The sequence below is a fragment of the Meles meles genome, chromosome 9 (genome assembly GCF_922984935.1).
Source record: "Meles meles chromosome 9, mMelMel3.1 paternal haplotype, whole genome shotgun sequence".
Taxonomy (NCBI): domain Eukaryota; kingdom Metazoa; phylum Chordata; class Mammalia; order Carnivora; family Mustelidae; genus Meles; species Meles meles.
The window spans coordinates 47,478,894-47,503,367 of NC_060074.1; the positions used below are offsets into that span (position 1 = coordinate 47,478,894).

General features: G+C 51.4%; 1 protein-coding gene across 4 annotated transcripts in view; it reads right to left on the minus strand.

Annotated features, from left to right (window-relative positions):
• Nucleotides 1-1,005: 1,005 nt before the first annotated feature.
• LOC123950298 (high density lipoprotein binding protein) overlaps nucleotides 1,006-24,474 on the minus strand; it is a 73,766-nt gene continuing 50,297 nt past the window's right edge. For all 4 annotated transcript variants that reach the window (XM_046018041.1, XM_046018043.1, XM_046018042.1 and 1 more), the window contains exons 10-28: nucleotides 23,129-23,233; nucleotides 22,722-22,800; nucleotides 19,247-19,386; nucleotides 17,994-18,098; nucleotides 17,755-17,868; nucleotides 16,602-16,688; nucleotides 16,341-16,472; nucleotides 12,951-13,169; nucleotides 10,351-10,572; nucleotides 10,045-10,263; nucleotides 9,178-9,316; nucleotides 7,424-7,578; nucleotides 6,563-6,667; nucleotides 6,275-6,409; nucleotides 5,114-5,257; nucleotides 2,721-2,906; nucleotides 1,944-2,060; nucleotides 1,599-1,727; nucleotides 1,006-1,470 (exon numbers count right to left, since the gene is read on the minus strand). In XM_046018041.1, the coding sequence (XP_045873997.1) occupies nucleotides 1,384-1,470; nucleotides 1,599-1,727; nucleotides 1,944-2,060; nucleotides 2,721-2,906; nucleotides 5,114-5,257; nucleotides 6,275-6,409; nucleotides 6,563-6,667; nucleotides 7,424-7,578; nucleotides 9,178-9,316; nucleotides 10,045-10,263; nucleotides 10,351-10,572; nucleotides 12,951-13,169; nucleotides 16,341-16,472; nucleotides 16,602-16,688; nucleotides 17,755-17,868; nucleotides 17,994-18,098; nucleotides 19,247-19,386; nucleotides 22,722-22,800; nucleotides 23,129-23,233 (2,619 nt within the window). In that variant the 3' untranslated portion in view covers nucleotides 1,006-1,383. The remainder of the gene's footprint in view (nucleotides 1,471-1,598; nucleotides 1,728-1,943; nucleotides 2,061-2,720; nucleotides 2,907-5,113; nucleotides 5,258-6,274; nucleotides 6,410-6,562; nucleotides 6,668-7,423; nucleotides 7,579-9,177; nucleotides 9,317-10,044; nucleotides 10,264-10,350; nucleotides 10,573-12,950; nucleotides 13,170-16,340; nucleotides 16,473-16,601; nucleotides 16,689-17,754; nucleotides 17,869-17,993; nucleotides 18,099-19,246; nucleotides 19,387-22,721; nucleotides 22,801-23,128; nucleotides 23,234-24,474) is intronic.

Genomic DNA, 24,474 nt, shown 5'->3' on the forward strand with positions numbered 1-24,474 from the left:
GGCACAGGCTGTGTGTGCAGGACACATGTCCAGCCCTTAGGAACGCCAGTATCTCACGGTGGGACGAGACAAGGCAGAGGCAGGGATGGGGAGGGCCCGTCCTCGGTCCCACATGACACGGCACACAGGCGCCTCCGCGCTGCCTGGGGCCCCCTTCCTCTCCGAGCGGACCCTCAACAGGCAGCTGCAGAGCCAGGACCCCTGCTCGCCAAGGCCTGTGGTCCAACAGCCACAGTTACCCACTGCATGCCTGAGACAGAGGAGAGCCTCCCTCGTTGGTGGCTGGTCCTCACCTCACTGCACCCCAGGACCACGAAGCCGGCTTCTCCAGACCAACCCCTGGGAAGCCCACACCCAGCACCTGGGCTTGTGTCAGAGGACAGCCTAAGAGAACTGGCGCTGCAGCCAACGTGCCACCACTGGAAACCTCTAAACCAAGAGGCCGAGTGCCACAGCTGGCTCTCTCCTGAACGTGGGACCATGCCATGCTGGCTCTGAGGTAGAAAGGAGGCGACTTCACACCTGGCGCCTGAGGGGGTGGACGGGCACAAGGAAGGAGTGGACAGTCTCCACCACTGCTCCACAGGCCTCCCTTCTCCCTGTGCCCACATTTCTCAGGCCACACCAGGCCACCATGCCAGCCACGGTGGACCTATATGGAGACGTGCGGCCTTGCCTTCAGGCTTTGCTCACCAGACTTGGGGTCTCTAGTGCTGCGTGGTGCACGGTGGAGACACTTGGTGCTTTCAGACTCCAACATGTGCAAAGCCAAGACCGCCTGAGAACCCAGGTCACCCTTCTGCCTCTCTGGTCCCCTCAGGCTCCACTGCAGCTCTTCTTTGGGTCCCGGCGCTCCCAGTATGCAAACTGGGTCTTCCTCCCCACCCTGTGGTCTGGGCTAAGTGGGCTTTTTGGCAGCTGGAAGAAGGTGGATTGCATTTGACAAAAAGGGACTGAATGGCAGTCAGAGGGAGGAAAGGAGGTGGGAAAGGAAGAGGGCAAACGTTTTGGCTTTTATAAAGTCAAGGAAATTTATTTCCTGAGGTCATGACACAGGAAGTAGACTCAGCCACAGCTGTGGAGCTCTCAGAGTGGAGGCCAGAGCCTTACTGACATGCTGGATGAGCCAGGAGGCTTGTAGGGAAATGTCCAATTACCTCTGTTAGTGTGCACAACAGCGGAGCGCCGTCCCAGAGCAAAAGGTGTCAGGGAGCAGATCCTGAGCGCACGCGGGGGGCTGGCGCGTCCGGCTTCACTGCGAGACCTCGGGGAGGGGGAAGCGTCAACAATTTATGGAGGGTCCAGCTGCTGGGTCAGATTGAAACAAACCATGTGTGGTGGGGTTTGGGTCAGCAGGCTGGAGAGGTTTCTGCTTTCTGATCATTATCGTTTGGGGCCCCATGGGAGGGTCTTGGGGGCCACCTGAGCCCCAAAGCTGGGAAACTCTTCGGAGCTGCTCATGTCAGGGGCCTGTAGGGGAAAGAGTGCACAGCTTCAGTAAGGGAATCCCGCCTGAGCAGCCTCCCCAGTGGAGAGCTAAGTGCTGCTCGCCGGTGCTCCCCCTCCCAGGGCACACGGAGCACAGAAGAGCATCTAACCTTCTCGCTGCTATTCGCGGTCCAGGGGGCGTCCCGGACCACAAAGCCCTTCGATGGCGCTTTGGACTCCTCATGGGCTGGTGGCTTCATGTACAGCTGCAGGGCCTCACTGTCGACCACGTCAGCCAGCTGTGGGCACAGGTGTGTGTGTGGGGGGGGTGGTCAGTCTGCAGCAGGCATGCACAACGACCATGCTTGCTTAGTCTCCAGTAATCAAGACTTGCTCAGGGGAGACCCTGTCCCTGGCATGCCCCTGGGAGCAAATGCACACAGCCTTGCTATCACCCCACGCTAGTCAGAGGCAAGGTGTCCTGGGTACAGGCCTCCTGCCCAGACACAACTCACATATTCCTCCTCTAGGTTGAGGATGTGATCGATGGCTTCTTCCACGTTCTCTGGGAGCCCCGTCACGGTGACGCAGTTGGGGTCTGGGGCCCCACTCTGTGGGAAGCGAATGTCCACCTGGAAGGAGCATATACAGCAGCTGAGGCAGCTGGGAACCCTCTGCCTAGGATCTCTGGACCAGAGGCTCATGGTTCTGCGTGGCTGGGAATGGTGGACTTCTAGTGAACTTTCCACAAGTCAACCTTGGTTTTTTTTTTTTTTTTTTAATATTTTATTTATTTGACAAAGAGAAATCACAACTAGACAGAGAGGCAGGCAGAGAGAGAGGAGGAAGCAGGCTCCCTGCAGAGCAGAGAGCCGGACGTGGGGCTCGATCCCAGGACCCTGGGATCATGACCTGAGCCGAAGGCAGAGGCTTTAACCCACTGAGCCACCCAGGCGCCCCTTAACCTTGTTTTCAAGAGGCAAAGGTCCTGTACGCCAGAGCTAAGCATGACAGATACAGAAGCCGCGTGTGCCCTGGGGGGCTGCCCCTCCTGCAGTCAGGGTAGGACACTGCCCAACACTACCAAGGGCACCTGGCTGTGCCTCCTGTGCCACCTCACCGACGTAGGGACAGGCACGTGAGCATCAGACTTTCAAACCCTAAGTGTAGTCAGCAGCTGAGGCAGGAAGCCCTGAGCCCCTTGACTAGCCCATGGGAAGCATGCACCCCATTGCACCCACCACGCTTCCAGAACTTGATGATGCCCCTTCACGACTGGGCCGGGGACCCACCTTGAATTCATCCATGATTTTGCGGATGGCTTTGCCACGGGCACCAATGATACGGGCGTGAACACGGTGGTCCAGCGGGACATCCTCAGAAACCATTTGTTCAAGTTCACCCACAATTTTCAATATGGCGTCCCGGGCAGCTTCTGTATTCTTTTCATACCCTGTGATAGTAATTTGGTCCTGGGGCTGAGAAAGGAACAACCAGTCAGAAGACGGGAAACCCCTAAAAATTCCAGGCTGGGAGCCCTAACCCAGCAGGTGCAGTTCTGGGTGACAAGAGGCAGATCTGGCTGGACGAGGCAGGCCTCGCCTTCAGGGTAAACACTGATCCACTCAGAACAGAAAAAAGCTAGAAAAGAATGTCAGGTGGTGATTTAAAACAACAGGTCAACAATGCCTACTGGCTCCTGCCCACTCCCCTCCCATCCCCGCCCCACCAAGAAGACACATATGGGAAAAGAAAGGGCACCTGCACACAAAGAGAGCTGCAGGTGGGGGCACAGTGTCGGTGACCCCGGGCCCTACATCTGGAGGCATCTCGCTGGAGACAGACCATCCTGGAGAGAAGGTTCCAAACACCATGGCCAGCACTCTACAGCCACAGCTCACCCCGGCCCAGCCTTCAGGCCTCCCACATGCACATAGACAGGCGAGGGCACCCTCGTAGAGTGCGGGCAGTGCCGACACACGACTCAAGGTGTTACGAACACGTCAGCACAGAATCACCTCAGCCCGTGAGCCACAATCTTTAAGGCGAGAGAACACACTACATGTACAAAAGAGCAACAAAACATAAAGAACCAGAGAACACTTTGTTTGGGATCTGCCCAAAAGAGGCCACAAGGACCCCAGGAGACAGTAGAGCAGCAGCCAGTCCCCTTCTCCAACCGCCACAGTGCCCAGAGCCCACCCACCACCCACCGACAAGCGCCTTCCCATACAGACACAGACCAGAACCCTTCGCCAACGGAAGCGTGAGCCTCCCAGGAAAAAGCTGCCTATGAAGAACACATGGTCACTGATCCCCTTCAGCTTGTGGAATATTAGCCACTGTGGTCTGAACACCAAATAATGACTGTGATATTTACATAGCAAAGTTGAAGAAGATAAACATAGTGAAGGTGAAGGATAATTTATTTCTTTTTTTTTTTTTTTAAAGATTTTATTTATTGATTTGTCAGAGAGCACAAGCAGAGGGAACAGCAGGCAAATGAATAAACAGGCTCCCCACTGAGCATGGAGCCTGATGTGGGACTCGACCATGAGCCTGATCACGACCTGAGCTGAACGCAGACACCCAACTGAGCCACCCAGGCGTCGCAAGGTGAGGAGTTTAAAAGAACTGAATTCTCAGAATTAAAAACATTACAAACTACAGGCGCCTGGGTGGCTGAAGTCATGATCTCAGGGTCCTGGGATGGAGCCCCATGTTCAGCTCCCCGCTCAATGGGAGTCTGCTTCTCCCTCTGCCTGCTCTTAGGCTCTCATTCACACTCTCTCTCCCTCTCAAATACATAAATAAAATCTTAAAAAAAAATAAAAACATTGAAAATTAAAGTTAAAGGGGTATCTGGCTGGCTCAGTTGGAAGAGCAGGTGACTCGACCTCAGGGTCATGAATTCAACCCCACACCGGGTATAGAGCTCACTTCACCACCACCACCACCACCACCACAAAGAATAAAAAAGATCAGCAGTGTAAACATGTTTGTTAGAAATGCAGAGGCAGGTCAAAGGACGCATCTGGGGAAGGGAGGACCTGGCAGGAGGCAGACAAGAGACGGGGCACGGGGTGAGCCCCTACAGGCCTGCCTCCCTTTCTGAACTCAGGTTGAGGCTCACAGACTTGGGCCAGGGAGAGAAGGAAGGTACAGATGGACCACCTGCCACAGTGAATGGATGCAGGGTTGAAAGGCCAGAGTCTACATAGGCATGCTGGGATTTGCTGGCTGGAAGATTCTAGCAGACCATTTCTGGGTGCTCTGCTGCATGCTACTGGAGGAGAGACAAGAGACTAAGCTCCCACTGTGTGCAAGGCTGTGTTGGAAAGGACCCCTGTTTGGACAGGCAGGGGAGTGATGGGCATGGGGAGGGTGCTCCTTGAAGGACGGCACCTGTGGGGACAATTGTGTGGGAGGGACCCAGCTGATGACCAGGTGGGCAGGGGAGAAGGTCCATGCGGCGATGCAGGCAGCAGACCGGAGACAGTGCCCAAAGCCCAAGCCAAAATCCGATCCTCAGAGACCTGTCACTCTGCACTCTGTCCTCTCCCCAACCACCTGGGCACATCCTAAGCTCGCCTGCTCACTGCTCCCAGGTCAGGATGAGGTTACAAAAGCCTACCCGCCCAAAAATGCTCCGGCAACAGAGTCTGACCCAAGCAGTCATTCTTACCTGGCTCCCGTCGTCCTTATCAGGAAACTGAATGTTCACATCATGTTCCAAGCGGATTTGGGTAATCACTGCCCCTTTTCTCCCAATAATTTTGGGATGGTATTTGGGGTCCACAGTGACACTCAGCTTAAAGCTCCTTAAAGCCTACAGATGAGACAAGGGTGGAGTTCAAGCCCATCATGATCATGTGCAGCCATGTACTACTGCCACCCCATCTTTCTGTCCTGAACCCCAAAGGTATCCCCAGTGACAAAAACAAGACATGGCTTTCCTATTAGCCTCTGTGTCACCCCGCCCCACCAGCTCAAGGACCTGCCCATAAGCAAGCTCACAGATTCAGAAAGGACTCCTTAGGCATCAACAAGGTTGGCATGGCAAGTGGTGAGCTCTGAGCTCAACTTTTTAATTGGTTTAATAGGGATCTGATGAGTAAATATAAAAATGTTCTGGGTGGGGTTGGAGAGTGTTTTCCAAGGCTGGGGTATAAAAGCAGGCCAGAAGGAAGAGAACCAGCCAGCCTGGGACATCCATGGCCAGGGGTGAGACTGCTGGAAGCACACTCAGGTGTTAGAGGTCTGTGTGCCCTGCCCCAACCCGACTCCAGGAAGTCCTCGAAGCCCACAACCCAAGAAATCTGCATCAAGGCTTCAGGAGGGGACAACACCCAGCCTCCCTGTGCACCACTCAGGAAACCCTTCCAATGGCAGCTCTACAGAGGGGAGGTGGGTCTTGAACCCTCCCCAAAGCACGGAAACCCTGCAGTGAGAAGGTCCACGTGGGCCCGCAGATACCCACCATGGACCACACCACTCACGTTTGGGGGTCTTTCGCAGCAACAGCTCCCAGGCCTCACTAACCTTACCTGTCCTGTGTGGCTGGAGGCACCACAAATGGCACATTTACTTTGGGGGGAAAAAAAAAAAAGACTAGCAGGAATCTAACTCAGCTGCTCTAACAGGGAAGAGAAAAGTGCCACACCCGCCAACGCTGCCCCTGAAGAAAGGCCCCTGGACACAAACTGCAACGGGGTTGGTTAGCTGCTCTGGCCACCTGGCTGAACTGGCTGCCAAGTGGCCAGGGTGCTGGTGACCCTCCAGCATGACGATGAAAGCTGAGGACTGCGGCTCTGGTGGATGCCCCCGTGGCCCAGTGGACACCCACCCGGTCCTCCTGCTCAGCCTGCAGCTCCCTCACACGCTCCAGCAAGCCAGCCTTGGCCCGGTCCAAATTCGCAGCGAGGCCGGTAATGGCAATGACGTCAGACTGCAGCTCCGGTGCCGGCACATGGATGTTCACCTGCACAGACACAGGAGGATACCCGATGCAGATGGGGTCCCAGACCAAGACAGGGGCGGCCCACTACTGCAGTTAAGAGCAGGAAGAAGGCGTACTGCCAAGGGGCCGGACTGCCAGAGGCACTCGGGAGGGAAAGACTGCAAATCGGGGTACCTCAAACTCGTCCATCATCTTTCGGATCCCACTCCCCTTCTGCCCAATGATGTACCGGTGCAGGTCAAAGGGCACCTCCACTTCGATGGTGACAGGAACCAGCGCCTGCAGGGAACACGGATGGGGCAGGCCTGAGAGCCAGCAGGGAGCAGAGTGACTGCATGAGAACTACAGGGGGCTTCCTGGAAGCTTCCATGCTGTTCTGCCCAAACTGAGACAAATATCCAGGCTTTTAACTCCAAAGAAGACACAGAAAGAGAACATGGAATCCAGGGACGCCTAGGTGATGGTCAGTTAAGCGTCTGACTCTGGATTTTGGCTCAGATCATGATCTCAGGGTCCTGGGATCGAGCCCCATATCAGGCTCCACGCTTGGGGGCTCTGCTTGGGAGTCTCCCTCTCCCCCTGCCCTGCCCTCTTGCTTGCTTGGGCGTGCGTGCTCTCTCTCAAAATAAAAACAAAAATGACCAAACACCCAAAAACAAAACCACAGAATCCACTTTTCTAAGATTAATGCCAAGAAAGCACACTTTCAGACCCTCACCCTAAGCTCATGCTCTTAAATGTTGACAGCCCACTTACAGAAACAAAAACAGAACTAACCAAATCCAGGAAAAACAGAGCCACCTGAAGCTTACAGAGGGAGGACCGGTGAGGCTCAGACACAGATGAATTCACCCTGCTGTCACTGAACCTACTAGCTCTGTGCCCATCGACAGCTCCCAGGCGCTGGGCTCTGGGCCCCGGGCTGGTGTGGCGGGCGCCGCTGGTAGCAGGAGCTGAGGGGCTTGGGGCAGGCACGGCTGGGGCTCGGGCTGGGCACCGCTGCCGTGAGGGCAGCCAACATCAGGCCTCACCTACCTCGAGGGCTTCTTTGGCTGCCTCACACTTTTCTTTCCGGCCGGAGATGATGATGATGTCACACCGCCTGGGAGAGCCAGGGTCAGCCTCCTTGATGTCTCTCCCGTCTCCAGCATCATCGCCGTTCTCTTGGACTGGTGGCTCTACGCTGTGAACTGGGGAGACGCCAGGAGCAGCTCACAGTACCGACTCAGCATCCTCCATGCAAACACTTGGGAAGCCCCTGACACATGCTGACCCATGCGCGCCGCGCTTCCCAGGAGGCTGTGAGCTCACCTCCTTGCCTCGGGTGGAGCTGGCGACCTCAGAGGTGGGTGGGTGGGAGGCATGGGGAAGGCACCCACTGTGTCTGAAGGGCCAGGACACTAGAAACCAAGCCCCAGGGCTGGGACACACCGTGGGGAGGGGTCTGCACCACAGGCTGGGAGGAAGGTGGGCACCTGCACCAGCTTCTTATACCAGGAAGCAAGCAAGAACCGAGAAGGAAGGGATGGGACCCATGACAAAGAAACCAGATGGTGGCAAGAGGCAGCTGTGCACCAGAACACTAAAGAACCACAGTCCTGTACTGGGGCGGGGGGAGGTGGGCAGGAGATTGGACTCTGCAGACACTTTCCAAAATGGCAAAGTTTGAACACCAACTAAATTCCATAACATTGCTACACACTGTCAGATCATGTGATTCTGATGATGGATGTCCCCCATCTGTCCCCCAGTTATCGCAAATGTTAAAAAAAAGTTCTGATGGGGTGCCTGGGTGGCTCAGTGGGTTAAAGCCTCTGCATTCAGCTCAGGTCATGATCTCAGGGTCCTGGGATCGAGCCCCGCATCGGGCTCTCTGCTCAGAAGGGAGCCTGCTTCCCTCCCTCGCTCTCTCTGCCTGCCTCTCTGCCTACTTGTGATCTGTCAAATAAATAAATAAAGTATTTTTTAAAAAAGTTCTGATTCTCAGGAAGGAACCCCAAGGATACATTTTGAAAAGTACACTCAAACGACTTAGAAAAAAATGACTGTAAGCATAAAAGGGGGAGCAAGAGAAAAACTGAATTTGGATACTGAGTATAGAAAATCCATCTTTATCCTACTCAGTTTTCCTCCATATGTACTCAAAATAGGCCATCCTCTCAGGGAAACAGAGGCGCTTCGGTGGCCGTGACCAGCTCTGTAGAGGACAGAACACACAGAGGGGACCCAGGAAGCTGCATGGTCACTAACTGGACCAGACACATCCACTGAGACGTCAACAAAGATGACACACTTGGTCACAACCCGAGTGGGAGACAGGTCTTAGGAGAGTCAGCTCTGAGACCCCTCGTCGTGCAGGTCACCTCGTGACCACCTACTACCCCACGTGGAACCAAGTGACAAGGATGACACTGAGCTGAGGGGCTGCGGCAGAAGGACAGCCAGGGGCTGCCTGTCATTCAAGGGACAAAACCTGCCAAGTAGGGGTGCTGGGGAAGAGGCAGGTGCAGTGGACAGAGCACAAGCAGCCCCATCACACACGTCACCTGGGACCTGTGTGAAGCCCCAGAACCAAACTCGGTGCAGTGGGGGTGGGGGGCTTTCCTGCTTCAGAGGCCGCAGGCGCTTTGCCCTCCTCTGCCTCATCACCTGCTGCAAGCCTCGGGATGCTGGGAGGGCCCCTGTCACCCTGCACCCACCTCCTAGAGAAGTCTTGGAATCCCCGAATGAGGCCCATTCACGCGTCCCCTGCTTCCCCACTCAGCATGGGGCTCACCGCTGGGACCCACCTGGGTTCTCCTCTCTGTCTGGGAACTTAATCTGAACATTATAGTCCCGGGTAATCTGCTGGATTCTGGAACCTTTGGGGCCCATGACAGATCGATGGAACTTCTGGGGTATGGCACATTCTATGGTCACCTGGGCTTCCTGGGGGTGGGGGGTGAAGGGCACAGCAAGAAAGAAAAAAATAAAGACAGACATTAACTGGTTAGGGTCAGTGCACATCCTCACCAGCCTCCACTCAGTCCTCCACGGACACCTCACGTGCTCCATATACGACAGGGTGGAGAGAGTAGGGCCAGGGGCCAGGACCAAAAGGGATGCCTCTTTCTGACACATTTCCCAGACACAAAAAGTACTGATAACCCATATGCACAAAATGGCACGAGGCTTGCTGCTGCCCAGAGCCAGGAGAACCACGGTCCTGTGTCTGACCCAGAGTCCCCGGCCTCCTGCAACATCACGCGCTGTTCCTGAAGGGTGGCTTCGTGAGCCAGTGACAGCGAATGCTATGGCTGTGACTCTATGAGTAGGCATGGGGACTGATGGCTGGGAAACATTTTCCACACCGCAGCAGGAGAGCATCAGCAGGGACATGTTTCTGCGTGGATCTGCTCTGATAGGCCCTCCCCTTCCATCTCTTTTCTTCCCTTTGGAGACGAGAGGCTGGCTCCTTGTACAGACTGCACTTCATCCCATGTTTTAAAAAGCTGCTGTTAGGAGAGGTATTTTCACTGACTGTCAGGTTGAAGGCCAGAGGCTGAGAGCCCCAGCCTCACCAGAGGAGCCCACTGCAGGGCTTGGGGAGCCCCTAGCCACTCGCCTTGGCCCTGGCTGTTGGGGCTAAGAGCCCTGTCGCCCTCCCGGGCACCTACCAGGTCCTCAATGATCTCCTGAATGCGCTTCTTGGCCGCCTCCACACAGTCCTTGGCTCCCTTGAGGGTGACCTTATCACTCTGTGTGCCTGAGCGTGGGAAGCTGACCATCACCCCACCGTATTCTTCGGCAATCTCCCGCAAGACCTGGCCTCTTCGGATGACAAAATGGCGGTGGTGCTTGGGGTCCACCAGCATGCAGTCTTCCACCACATTATCCTGCGCCACGGAGGGAGGGCAAAAGTAAATGACCCTGCCAACCACGCCTGACAGGACAACCAAAGTGCAGCTCCCACTGGACCTTACCAGGTTCTGGATGAGGGCCTCCAGCTCCTTCTGGGCCTCCCTGACAGCGTCCTCCTTCCCTATGATGGTGATCAGGTCCTGGTCCTTGTCCTCGGCCGTTGGGAATATGATGCGGGCTCCCGTGTTGTCACGTACCTTGCGGATTTTGCCACCCCCTTTGCCAATAAGGAACTTGTGGTATTCTGGCTTTGCGCGGATGTCAACAGTAAAACTCTTGGTTTGCTGTGGAAACCAACCCCAGATACACTGGCCTGATGCTACCTGCCCGGTCCCCTGAGCAGGTGAGTAAGAAGGCCTTGAGAACAGCAGCCTGTGGCTATCAAGCCTCACCAAAACTAAGGGATGGATACCCAGACAGGAGTATTGACGGCCCCCTCCGCCGTCCAGACACTGAGATGGCTTGGACCATGTGTGTTCCTAGCCCCAGTCCTGCCACTTACCAGCAGTGACCCAAGCCTGTAAGTCGCTCTCCACTTAGAGGGGACTAGGCAAGTTTGGCCTCAGGGTGCTAGGGGACAAGGGGCACACTTGCATGGCAGGTAAGCCCATGGGACCGCCAGTCCCACTCCCAGGCACTCTCATTCCTCCTGAAAGTCCAGAAGTCCAGAATAATGCTCTCCGTCCAGGCCCTCCTCTGCTTGGGCTACAGGGGAGCCCACACACCAACAGCACGGCCCAGTCTCAGTCTTAGAGCCACCTAAGCTGACCAAGGCCCTCAAGTGACACCAACAAGCCAGGCTCCAGCGAAGGCCCCGACATAATGACCTTGCTGAGGATGCCAGTGCACATGCACCTCTAGGCTGACTCAGACCCACACAATGCTGTCTCCTCGCCTTCCCTGTATTCTGGAACCTGGCATACAAGCATGAAGAAACACAAAAGAAAAGAAGGTCTGCCAGCATGCTAAATAGTAATAAGCAAACAAACTTCGTTATCTTTTTAAAGGCTGGTTTCCCAAACACCTCCAAGAGAATCTTCTAGTCTTCAGACCCAGACACTGGTAAATAGCAGCGTTACTAAAAAGCTAAGGAGCGGCGAGGTAGGTGAGCCCAGCCGTGCAAAATGATGAAGGGCAGTACACCTAAACCAAGTAGGGCTCATCCCAGAAAAGCAAGGTTGGTTAAACTTCAAAGAACAAAAAACCCCACAAAGACCCTAAAAAAAATCTAATAACGTATGCTTAAAAAAAAAAAGAGAAACCACACTCTCATGTCAACAAATACAGAGAAAGCCTCCTACAAAGTCCCACCCCCAATTCCTGCAGCAGCTCTCAGCAAACTCTTAACAGAAGGGAACTTCCTCAACTTGACAGCACCTTTAGGAGACCCCCAGCTCACTTCCCACTCACTGGTGAGGAACTGAACTCTCCCTACAAAGTTCGCCCATGAAGCATGGCCATTCCCTCTCACCACTGCTCCTCAACACCGTACTGCAGACCCAAGCGACACGGTAAGACCACACCTATAGTCGTACGGATCAGCAAGGAAGAATTCCACTATTCACAGACGATGTGTGTTACACAGAAAGCTCACAAGAATCCACAAAAAAGTGTTACTGGAACTGGTAACTGAACTTTAAGTAAGATGCATAAAACAAAACCAATATAAAAATATCAGATATATTTCTATACGCTACAGTAACTGGAAATTAAAATGAATTAATAAGTACCATTACAACAATGCTAAAAAGCAAAATAGTGAGGATTTAAATTAAACAAAATATGAATGAGATCCACATGCTAAAAACTACAAAACATCAATGAAAAATCAAGGACTTAAAACTTAAGAACGCAGCCTGAAAAACTCCAAACTCCTGAGCTATCAGTTCTTCCCAATTTGATCCTTAGATTCAACACAGTCCCGTCCAAATCCAAGCAGGACTTCCCCCTAGAAACTGTTAAGCTGATTCCAAATGCACAGAGAAAGGCAAAGATGCATGATGGCCAGAGCGGTATGACAAAGTGCAAAGCTGGAGGGCTCTGCCAGCCACCCTCCTTCCGGAGGCGCAGGAGCGCAGCACAGAAACAGACCCAACGTGGGCTCTGACAAAGGGACAAAGGTGACTCAATGCAGAATTTCAGGGGTGATGCCAAAACATTTTCACTGCAGTGGGGGTCACATGACTGCTTATGCTCATCAAAACTCAAATATATGCTAAGAAAGGCATATGTTATTGTCTATAAGTCATACTTTAAAAAAAAAACCCAGGAGCCCCTGGATAGCTCAGTCTGGTTAAGCATCTGCCTTCAGCTTCAGGTCATGGTCCTGGAGTTAAGGGAGTTAAGGGATTGAGCCCTCTGCTCAGCGGGGAAGCCTGCTTCTTCTGTTTCCTCTGCTGTTTCCCTTGCTTGTGCTCACTCAATCTTAAATAAGTAAAATCTTAAAAAAAGAAAAACCCAAAACCAAAAAAAGCACTAAAGCAAACAGCAAATTCTCCATATTGTTTAAGTAGGCATTTGACCTACAAGGCCCTTTGTTCAGCAGTGGCAAAATCAAAGACAAAAAAAGGCACCTGAAGCAATATTCTGACCTGCCACAATGGAGTGAGGATTTCTCGCGAGGGAGAGACGCAGTGCTGCCACTCCTGGGAGTGAAGCTCACCTTCTCCTCAGCCAAGTGCAGGAGCTGCTTCCTGGCCTTCTCCACGTCTGAGGCAGGGCCCCTGATGACAACCGTGTCACTTCCCGAGCCCTCCACCGGGAAGTGGATGTGCACCCCACCACACTCCTCCATGATGGAGCGGATCAAGCGGCCCTTCGTGCCGATGAGGGAGTTGTGCAGCTTGGCCGGAATCGAGACCTCCAGCTCGGCTATGTTGGCCTGAAATGACACAGTCTGTGAGGTGTGGGACACATGGCGGCATGCCCACTGCAGAGGGGTCTGGAGCCCTTGTGAGTGTGGGTCCACATGTGAGGAGATGAAGGCTGGGGTGTAAGCAGTTCACATGGCGCAGAAGGAATGTCTCCATACCACACCATAAAGCAGAGACACAACCAAGATGCCCAGATTGTCGGCTTTTCCTATTAAAACTCTGCCTCCAGATTTACCTCCCATGAGAAACAATGGAGTTCAAGACACTGGAGATGGGAAGCAAGCAAGGTGAGCAGGACAACAGTCCCCTGGCTGAGTCCCCGCATCAAGGACACAGAGCTGACAGTATGGGCAGACTAGGACTGGTGGAAACCCCGTGAACTGGTGATTGCTCCCATGCTGACGTCACCAGGGGGGGAAGGGACTATAGTGCACAGCACTGTCTACGCTCTAGGACACTGGGTACAGGAGGCCTCACCCCAGGACTTGGAACACCCAAGTCCAGGCACGTGTCTTAAGAGCAACTCCGAAAAGGAGCAAAGTAATTCATTAAAGTATATTAACAAAACTCGAAGACATTGGTAGGAATGCAAAAATACCCAGCATCCATCCAAGTAGACTTCCTAACTTCTGACATCCAACAGAAAAATACCAGACATTCAAAAAAATAGGAGAAACTCTTCTATGAGGAAAGAACAGAAAATAGCCCAGAAGTGACAGAGACTTTAGAACCAGTGGGTCGGGAACATGACAACAAGCATTTTCACAACTGCACACATGGTAAAAACAAAAAGGAAACACTGGGCATGTCAAGTATAAAAACAAAATATTCCACTTCAACTTCTACAAGTGAAAATGTCTGAAATGAAAAACACACTAGATGGGATTATAGGCAGATTAGACATTACAGAAAATTAATGAATTTAAAGAAACTAATGGGGGAAAATACCACTTCTCCTTTCCACCCACATACATAACATACCAGTGAATCACAAGACCACCTCCAGCCCGCCTAGCTCTGAGTAACTGGAGTCCCCAACGGGAAGGACAGAAAAAAACTACTTAATAATGACTCCAGAGGCACCTGGGGGCACAGTCAGTTGAGCATCTGACTCTTCATTTTGGCTCAGGTCATGACCTCAGGGTCATGAGATTGGAGCCCCACAGGCTCTACACTCGCTGGGGAGTCTGCTTGACATTCTCTCTCTCTCTCTCCCTTTGCACATAACTCCTGCACATACTCTCTCAAAAAATCAATAAATCAGTAATGACCCCAGGTTCTCCACATTTGATAACACTAAAGTCTTTGTATCGCAGAAGCCCAGTGAACTCTAAGCAACATGAAGAAAGCACACCCAGACATGTGGTAACTTGCACAAGGCTTGCCCTTGTGATACAACCCTGAATAGTCAGAGAAAGTCTGTGTAGAGGAGTAAGGCCAAGGAGGACCTCAGACGTGTCCTCAGAAACACCATGAAGGTCCTGAAGCAGAATTCTAAGTCCTGAAGAAAACCTTCAGTCTAAGGTCTGCTATGGGGAGCACAGGAAGGCACAGGCTAACTGGAAGATGGTCTGGCACTTCATCCCCAAACTGAACACACTCTGACCATAGGACCCGACTTACTACTTAATCCTGAATGCAGGAAGCCAGTGTGAAACAGCACTGTGTCGTGGGGCCAGGGACATGGCCACGGGGGCTCAGGTGATAAATGGGGGTTTGCAGCTTCTCAGGCTGCACTGCAACCGGCATGAGGTCACCTGGAGATGGGGCCCAAGTGCATGTGCACTAAAAACCCTAAAACCACCACAAAAATGAAAGTTCTATGCAATAAGCCAAAAGAGGAGATGAGAGGAATAAGAGAATTCTCTTAAGTCCAAAACCAGGCAGAAAAAGAGAACAAAGTAGACAGGACAAACAGAAAACAAACACAAGACAGCTCGGTCAGGCTACCATGACCAGGGGCAAGGCCTGCAGGTACAGCTTCTATTCAGGGCAGTGAGACAGTGCGGCGGACAATGGTGGGACACAGCAGTGTGAACGCGCTCATGCCCCAGGTTGTACAAGAAGGTGGTAAATTTTGTTATGTGTATTTTCCACAATTCTAAAAATAAAAAAATTGATATTTAATCACATTTACTAAACATGTGTAATAAAATATGTAACATAATACATGATACACAGATTAACTATGGAATTAAATGTAAACATCTGCACTGAAAAGGCAGAGACTGGGGAGTCTGGATGGCTTAGTCGGTTAAGGTCTGACTTTTGAGTATGGCTCAGGTCATGATCTCAGGGTCATGAGCTCGTGCTCTGTGATGGACTCTGTACTTAGCACAGTCTGCTTATCCCTCGCCCACTGCTCCTCCCTCCACTCACTCTCTAAAAGCAAGCTGCCTAAAAGAAACCCACTTTGATGAGAAAAAATAGATTTCAGGACAAAGACTACTATCAGGGTTAAAAGAAGGTAATTTTATAATGATGTAAGTTATAGGAATATCAGGAACATGAAAGACACCAGCACAGTACAGGAAAATTATGAAAAACTTTATGCTAAAAACCTTGACAACCTAGATAAAGTAAAAACCCCTTGAAAGAAAACTACCAATCTTAAGCAACAAGTAAGATGATCTGGGCATGCAGGGACCTATCACCCAGCAACAAAATCAAACCGACGGGACACCTGGGACGACATGGATACATCTCATCCCAGCTGCTCCAAGTGAGCACAGCTTGGGTGTCGGAGCAAACACATGATCTCCTTTGTAAAAGTGTGCAGGAAACCCCACAATGCCCGTGGCTGAAAGCCAACGAAGGGCTGGGCTGGACAGGCAGAGGCAAGGGGGTATCTCTGGGGTGCTGGATAGGCTCATTATGCTGACTGTGGAGAATCCATGCACGTATAACATAGGTCAAAACTTATCAAACTGCATACTTCAAACATACAGCTTCTTAATGTTAATTTTTCAGAAATTGAAAAAAAAAAATAAAAGGATTGTTACGCTTTCAGAACAGGATGATTTCCACTCAAATCCAGTGCTACTGCTTAAGTCTCATGATAAGCACAGCCCCAGGTGAGTGGCAGGAGCCTGGCCACGGGCCTGCACTGCGTGGGGAGAGCTGATGAGACGGGACCATAGGGACCCCAGCACATGCCCTGACACACAACGCCCCATTACCAGGTCTTTCTGGATGGACAGGATGCGGCTCCGGGCGGCCTCACAGTTGGCTCGCTTGCCTGTGATGACAATGGTCTCTGAATTGCTATTCTCTGCTGGAAGGTCGATCTTAGTGTTGCTTTCTTCCCGAATCTACAAGGAGACGGGACCATGAGAAGGGACTTCCCAGTTGAGACACCCGGAACCCAGGGCCAGAAAGTTTAAGCCAGAATGGCACAGGGCTTTGGGAGCCAAGATTCAGGAGACAAGCTGGCTGGTCACCTTTTTAATGTTTGCACCTCCTTTCCCAATGATGTTCTTGTGAAATTGTTTGAAGATCGGAACAGAAATTGAATAGCTATTTTCCACCTTAAAAACAAAAGAGGTTGCACCATTAGCCATCATGCTGGATAGTGACATGTCCCTTCATCTGTGAGGGAGTATTAAAAGACAGAATCTGCTATTAGAAAACATATGCTTGGATCCTACCTGTCTCCCACTAGGACCTCTGACCTTTAGCTGGGGGATAAGCTAACCTGGCAAGCCACTGCTGACTGATGCAATTCCCCCTTTATAAAAACCTGCCACAGAACCTGCCACGTGGTCAGTGCAAGTTCCATAACCCAGAAGCAATGTGTCGGACACCCTCAACAGACACTTTGGGTAGAGGAGGGAATCCTGGACAACAGGCTGAGAGAAGCAAGCCCAGAGCACACAGACCCTGCCACTCCTAGCCTGCACCATGCCACAGCAGTGTGAATGAGCTCTGTGCTGGAAACGCCCCCATTTAGCAACCTGAGGCAGTGGTAAGCTCAGTGCAAGCCCCAATGAGAAACAGAAGCATGAGCCCATCTGCGGCCTTCCCGTCCCTCCGCACTTTAAACTGCTGGTTCCCATTCCAGCTTAAGGAAATAGCAAATCAGTAAATGGCTTCCCATACTGCCTATGCAATCTCTCTCCTCCCTGGATGGAACAGTTTATCCAGCTTTCTCCTTCTTCTAATTTTTTAAAAGATTTTATTTATTTGAGAGAGAGAGAGAGAATAAGCAGGGGGTGGGTCAGAGGGAGAAGCAGACTCCCTGCTCAGCAGGGAGCCCAATGCGAGACTCGATCCCAGGACTCCAGGATCATGACCTGAGCCGAAGGCAGTCGCTTAACCAGCTGGGCCACCTAGGCACCCCTATCCAGATTTCTGAAGGTCCCTCAAGGAAACAAGGAGCCTGGCAGCCCCCTTGAACCTCACCGAACACTGAAGTTCCTAACAGTTGTCGGCCAGTCTAAACACCTGCAGTTAAGACGGACTGCACCACCCACTGCCCCGTTGAGAGCAGACCAAGCCAGTGCCCCCTGAAGCAGGGGTTCTGATGGGACACACCCCCAGGTCTCTCTGCCACCAGCAGCGCCATCACAACAAAGGATGGGAAACATCCCCTACCAGATCTGCCACCATCTTCTGCATGTATTTTGTGCATTTTTCCACCTCATTCTTCGGCCCTCGGAGTTGAACAATATCACTTTTTTGTGCTGGGTCTGGAAAGTTGATGATAACCTGGAACAAATCATCACAAATTCTAGTTCAGTTATTGGTAAAGACTGGATTCAAAAATACTGACTCTCTTTAAGGGCCAATCAATCACTACTACAGGGCTGAAGAATGCCATTGGAAACCTTTACCTCTGGGAATTTGTCACGAATTTCACGGATCCGTTCACCCTTCTGCCCAATGATTGTGCGATGGAATCTCTGCTCAATGATCAGATCCTTGGTGCGTTCATTTTCCTAAAAACACAATGCAAGGAGACGATACTAAAGCAGGAGGCTCCTGGGAACCCGGGGAGCACAGCACTGGCCTGTGGCATCTCTGGGAGTCACCAGCCACTAGAGGACAACTGCTCTCTCCAACAACAGAGTTGTGCGTTGTTCTCCACAAGGAGGTGTGATTCAGCAGGTGGCCTTCGTCACCACAGCGGCTCACTTAGCGCCTCTGTGTTGACAAGAACAAGAGACCGTAAGGTGTAACACTCCGCAGGATGGGCAGGGATCCTTCCTAAACACAGCATGCTTCAGAGCACTGCCCTGTGCGGATCATTATTAAGAAAGAATAATGAACTTGCATAGTTCTCATCATCCCCCAGGTCTCACTAAAATGTCACAATAAATACAAAAGCAGCAGCAGGGCCAGAATAAAGGAAAACACTACCAGTCAACCATCTGAAAGAACTCGGGAGATTCTGGATCAGACTGGCATCAGGCTCACAGAGAAACAAGGGTTCAGGAGTCCAATACAGGCACAAGACACCCCAGACCAAGGGGCCCTGGCCAGACGAAAGCCGCACATGCTGGCTTGCAGCTGAGGACAGGGGGGGCTCCAGGCTTGGGCACTGGTGCTGCCAGTGGAGGTGGGGGACTCGCTCCCTGCCCCGATGAGCCACGTGCATTGCCCTGCCTGAGGCTTTCCTGACGTTCTGCATGTGTCTGTGCTAAGCTATGATCACTCACCCAGTAGGTAACTCTGGATTCTGAACGGCACCCCAGTGACCCCTACATGCAGCCAGACTGGAGAATCACTGCTACATGGTTATCTGCATCTGACTCACACATTCCAGAAAAACACACCAGTTCTGGCAGCTTAGTCCCGGGAACAGGACCCATGCCCCCCTCTCCTCCAACCCTCAGAGTTGCAGACAACCACACAGCAGGAATTTTCAACCTTAGCTGCACATGGGAGTCACTTGGGTGCTTTTCAGAATTGGTCCCTCAAGCATCAGAGACTCGGGTTTGGCCAAGGCGGAAACCCCTGCTGCAGAGCCACTCCCAAGCAGGTGATTCCCTTCTGCAGCACTGCGGATGAGAACAATGCTAGTCCACAAAGGCCCCGACACAGGCCCGCGGGCTCCTCCCCGGCAGGACCCGGCTGCAGGTCTTACCATCCGAGAGGCGAGCTCCAGCAGCTCCCGCTTGGCCTGCTGTACACCCTGCGGGTCCCCCTCGATACGAATCAGGTTGCTCTTCTCACTGTCAGGAGGGATGCGCACGGACACCTTATACTGGTCTTTGATTCTGTTTACTTAAGAATACAAAAGGAAACACATTTTGGACTCAGAATCTACTAAGTTCTATCAGTGACTACAACCTGGCAGAACAGGGCCAAACCACCTCATCAGCCATCCCTCAAAGAGGGAGACGAAGCCACCACACCAAGAACTCTCCGTTCTCTCAGACAAGCTGTGGTCTGCACCTGGACCAACCATGTCAGCATCACCCCGACAGCGTCATGTGACTGACGGCTGGGGCCACTCAAGACATGAGGGTTTGCTGCTCTGGGCTATGGCTAGGGCTTTAGAATACTTTAAAGACCACAGCTGCTTTCTTTGTTGTTTTTTACTTTGGATCTTTTACTCATGTATTGATGACTTGGAAAATGATAGTTTACTAAAATATGCAGTTGACACATTTGATTATGTGGTATCAGAAAAGTTACATTCACGGGTAACTACTATTTTCACCAGGAGCATTGTGAAATATTAGAAAGCTGTTTAAAATTTAAACTCAATTAATTACCACATTCTGTATTATTAATTTCAGAAGTAGAGTTCAGTGATTCATCAGTCTTTTGCAACAGCCAGTGCTCATTCCATCACGGGCCCTCCTATATGCATCACCCAATTACCCCATTCACCCACCATCCTCCCCAATGACAATCCTTTGTTTCCTATGATTACGAGTCTGTTATGGGGATTTTATTTTTCCCTCCTTCCTCTATGATCCTGTTTTGTTTCTTAAGTTCCACATATGAGTAAGATCATATAATTGTCTTTCTTCGACTGACTTATTTCACTTAGAATAATACCCTTTAATTCCATTCACATCGTTGCAAATGGCAAATTTCACTTTTTTGATGGTTGAGTAATATTCCATTGTGTGTGTGTGTGTGTGTGTGTGTGTGTGTGTGTGTGTACACACACACCACTTTTTCTTCATTCATCTGTTGATGGACATCTGGGCTCTTTTCATAGTTTGGCTGTTGTGGACACTGCTGCTCTAGACATTGGGGTGCAGATGCCCCTTCAGATGACTGTGTTTGTATCCTCTGGATAAAAACCTAAGTAGCTCAATTGCTGGGCTGTAGAGTAGCTCTATTTTTAATTTCTTGAGGAACCTCCATCCTGTTTTCCAGAGCAGTTGCACTAGTTTGCATTCCCACCAACAGCGTAATAGGGTTCCCCTTTCTCCGAATCCTCCCTAGCATCTGTTGTTCTGACTGGTATGAGGTCACTGTGGTTTTGATTTTTATTTCTCTGATGCCACACAATGTTGAGCATCTTTTCATGTGTCTGCTGGCCATTTGTATGTCGTCTTTTTTAAGATTTTATTTCTCTGAGGGGGAGAGAGAGTGCGAGCCCGAATGGCAGCCAAAGCGGAGGGAGAGGGAGCAGCAGACTCTTCACTGAGCAGGGAGCCCGATGTGGCGCTCGGTCCCTGGATCCTGAGATGATGACCTGAGCCGAAGGCAGAGGCTTAACCGACTGAGCCACCCAGGAACCCCAACCATTTATATGTCTTCTTTGGAGAAATGTGTGTTCATGATCTGCCCGTTTCCTTACTGAATTATTTTGGTGTGAGTTTGATTAAGTTCTTTATAGATTTTTGGATACCTTATCTGATATGGCATTTACAAATATCTTCCCCCATTCTGTTGGTCATCATTTTGGTTTTGTCAACTGTCTTCCTTTGCTGGGCAGAAGCTTTTTGTCTTGACAAAGTCCCAAAAGTTCATTTTTGCCTTTGTTTCCCTTGCCTTTGGAGATGTGTCTAGTAAGAAGTCACCTGGGCCGATGTTAAAGAGGTCACTGCCTGTGTTCTCCTCAGGGATTTTGATGGGTGCCTGCCTCACAATTAGGTCTTTCATCATTTTGAGTCTACTTTTGTGTGTGGTGTAAGGAAATTGTCCAGTTTCATTCTTCTGCATGTGGCTGTCCAATTATCCCAACATCATTTGTTGAAGGGACTCTTTTCCATTGGACATTCTTTCCTGCTTTGTCGAAGATTAGTTAGCCATATAGCCAACAGTCCATGTCTGGGTTCTCTATTCTGTTCCACTGATAAAGATCCCAGGTGTTTCTAATGTGGAAGCAAGTTTGGGAACTGAACCACTGTTCTCAGGTCACAAAATTACTCTCAAAAAAACAAAAATAGAAACCACTAAAAATTAGAAGGCTTTACATTAACTAAAAACAAGAGTACCCCAATGACCACCTTAGGGCTCCACGGAGGCCATACATTGCTGCCTAGAGAAAAGTACCCCATCAGCTCAGATCCAAATTGAGTACTCCATTGTCTCTGCAAAACATATGGAGTTCTGTCACCTACTTTGGACAAAGGCCAGTGTCTATGGTTAGAGACCCATGCTCCCACACCCTGGGGAGGCCTTATCCCAGGAAACAAGACCAGCACTTTGCCCAAGCTCCATAGGGGCCACCAAGGAGCATCATGAGCATATGCAGAGACAACCAGAGCCAAGGACTCAGAAGCCAAGCTGGAGACTTCAGACCATGAAAAGTAAAGAGTGGAGGTGGGGGATGAAAGCAAAAACAGACCAGACATAACGTGAACCACCCTGGGGGTCTCACACTCCTAGGGAGCAGACACCAGAAATGAATGTCAGAACCGCACTTCCTTATAGTCTTTAAAAAAAAAAATACTGTACCGCTAATCAAAACAAAAACAAACAAAAGCAAGTTACAGTGTGTGCATAGCTAGAGGAACATGTTTAAGGAAACACCACGGGGAGCTTCCATGGACTCTGTGTCCATGGACTACCACTACCATTGTGCAGAGTCCCCGGTGACACACTTGCAGGGCACCCTGCCTGCACAGGTGGGTTCCCTGCAACCACAGGAAGGACCCAGGCCAGCTGCGCGCTGCCCTCTCAGCATCGGCTGCCGGTGAGGTGCAGGAACGGGGAGCACACTGCAATGTGGGGGGTGGCCTCACAGGCGAGCGGGCCCAGGTGTGGGATTTTAGAAAATGCTCTCCATCTGGGCAGAGCGTTCACTCAGCCCACTTCTTGCAAAGTGCATTCACACCCCAAGTCTGAGCGGGCTCACCTGGGCTACAGCCTTACTATGTGCACCAAAAGGCACGCCCGTGAGCCCCGACCTTTCCTACTCCTGGGGTGGCTCCACCAGGGCCCTGTGCACCACTGAGTCCATGGGGACTGTGAAGCCCAGATGTCACCCCATCGGGCTCAGGGGTGTGCCTTCACCGTGGCCTCTGACCAGGCTGGTTAAGACCCCAGGTCTGCAGACCAACTACAGCCTGAGGAGAAGACTAGGACACCCGGGTTAGAAAGCACGACTTTCTCCCACCACAGCTGCCCTCCGTGCCATCAGCCCCACTCACTGTTGGCCCCGCTCTTCCCGATGAGGTGTCTGTGGAACTTGTGGTCCACGTTGATCTCCACGTAGTCCATCCGGTTAATCTGCAGGAAAACAGAATGAGTCCAGAGACAAGCTCTCGAGGCCATGGTGTGTGCCATGGTCGTAGACACATCACCAGAGCCCAAGTCCACGAGCTGACAGCTCTTGCCTTTTTCACCTTCGGTCATTATTCCAAGATTGTCCTTCTAGTCCCCTTGAAAGACCTATCTATGACCTTCCTGGACTTTGCCAGCTTCTATTTCAGAGCCCAGTGCTCACCCCAGATGTCCCCAGGCCCACCTACCCGCATGATGTGTGACAGGCAAATGATGATATCTTGGCTATGCCCCGGGTTCAGCAGCACCCAGAACATGCAAAGGGGAGCCTTACCAAGTCTTTGACCATGGCTTCTATCTGTTCCTGGGCCACGTTTACATCCTCTGTGGGGCCTTCCAGGGTGATCTTGTCCTCACCCTCTGTGAACTCGATGTGCACCTACCACAGCAGAATCAAGAAAGAGATGGTCAGGATGGCACAGTGGCAGTACCCTCTCAGAACCTGTGGAGTTCTGCGGAGGCAGTGGCAAATCCCAATTGCTTTACGTAAATGCATGTCCACAAACGCCCCTGGAATACTGAAGGGGGAGGCTGGAGGATGCCTGTTACTCTGGTCTAAATATCGTGGCCTAATCCTCTTCCTGTCACCAGATATGGGAACTGTAATATTCTCCACAATGTGCCTAACAGCAAAACCACAGACTGAAAGCACATCAGTACCAACTGCCCCCATCATTCCTGGTACCACTTTTACTATTATGGGCCCACTCTTATTTAATTTTTAAGAGCGACAGAGACCATGTGTGTGCCTGCATGTGCACAAGTGAGGGGGCGGGGCAGAAGAAGAGGAAGAGAGAGTCTCAAGCAGCTCAGCACAGAGTCCAACGAGGGACTTGATCCCACGACCCTGAGATCATGACCTGAGCTGAAATTAATAGTTGGACGTTCAAATGACTGAGCCATCCAGGCACCCCCAGGGCCACTCTTCTCTGCTCGAGTAAGAAATGAGATAAACAACAGGGATGGAATTTTAACTCATGTACAGCTGCCCAGGGGTGGTCCATAGGCAAGGCAGCTCTGTCCTCATTTACAACACACCAGGCAAGAAGGCAACAGGGGACAAGGGCAGTAAGGGAGAGCAGCCCCACGAAGCCACTGCATCTGTGTGAACCAGGGCTCAGAGGCTAGGAAAGCAAAAGGACTAAGAAGTCAGTTGGAAACAAAGTGTGAACAAGAGGACAGTACAGGGGGTATGTTCTCTGGCAAGCCATCCTGTGCACGTTCACTGGGAGCTGCGGTGATCTCTGGAAAAGTGGGAAGACATCAAGGACAAAGATGGAAAGCATGAAGAGGCCGTCACTCCAAACCTCACATGAGCCGCGCACACGTCTGCTCTTCCGAGAGCACAGATGGAACTGTGGGCAAGTTACCGTGCCGTGACAGACAAGGGAGACGTCTGCTAAGGTAGTCATGACACCAAGCAAAATACACAGTCTCTGGGTTAAAAGACCAAAAGAATGACAGAGTATTTTTAAAAATTTATTTTGCTCTTCCTCAGCTAACCGTGGAAACTGTCACACACACAATGTGCCACGATCTCCAGGGACATCCCCAGAATAACAGCAAGAAAACAAATGTCAGAAGGGGAAGGACAAAAGCAAGAACTCAGAGTAACAAGTT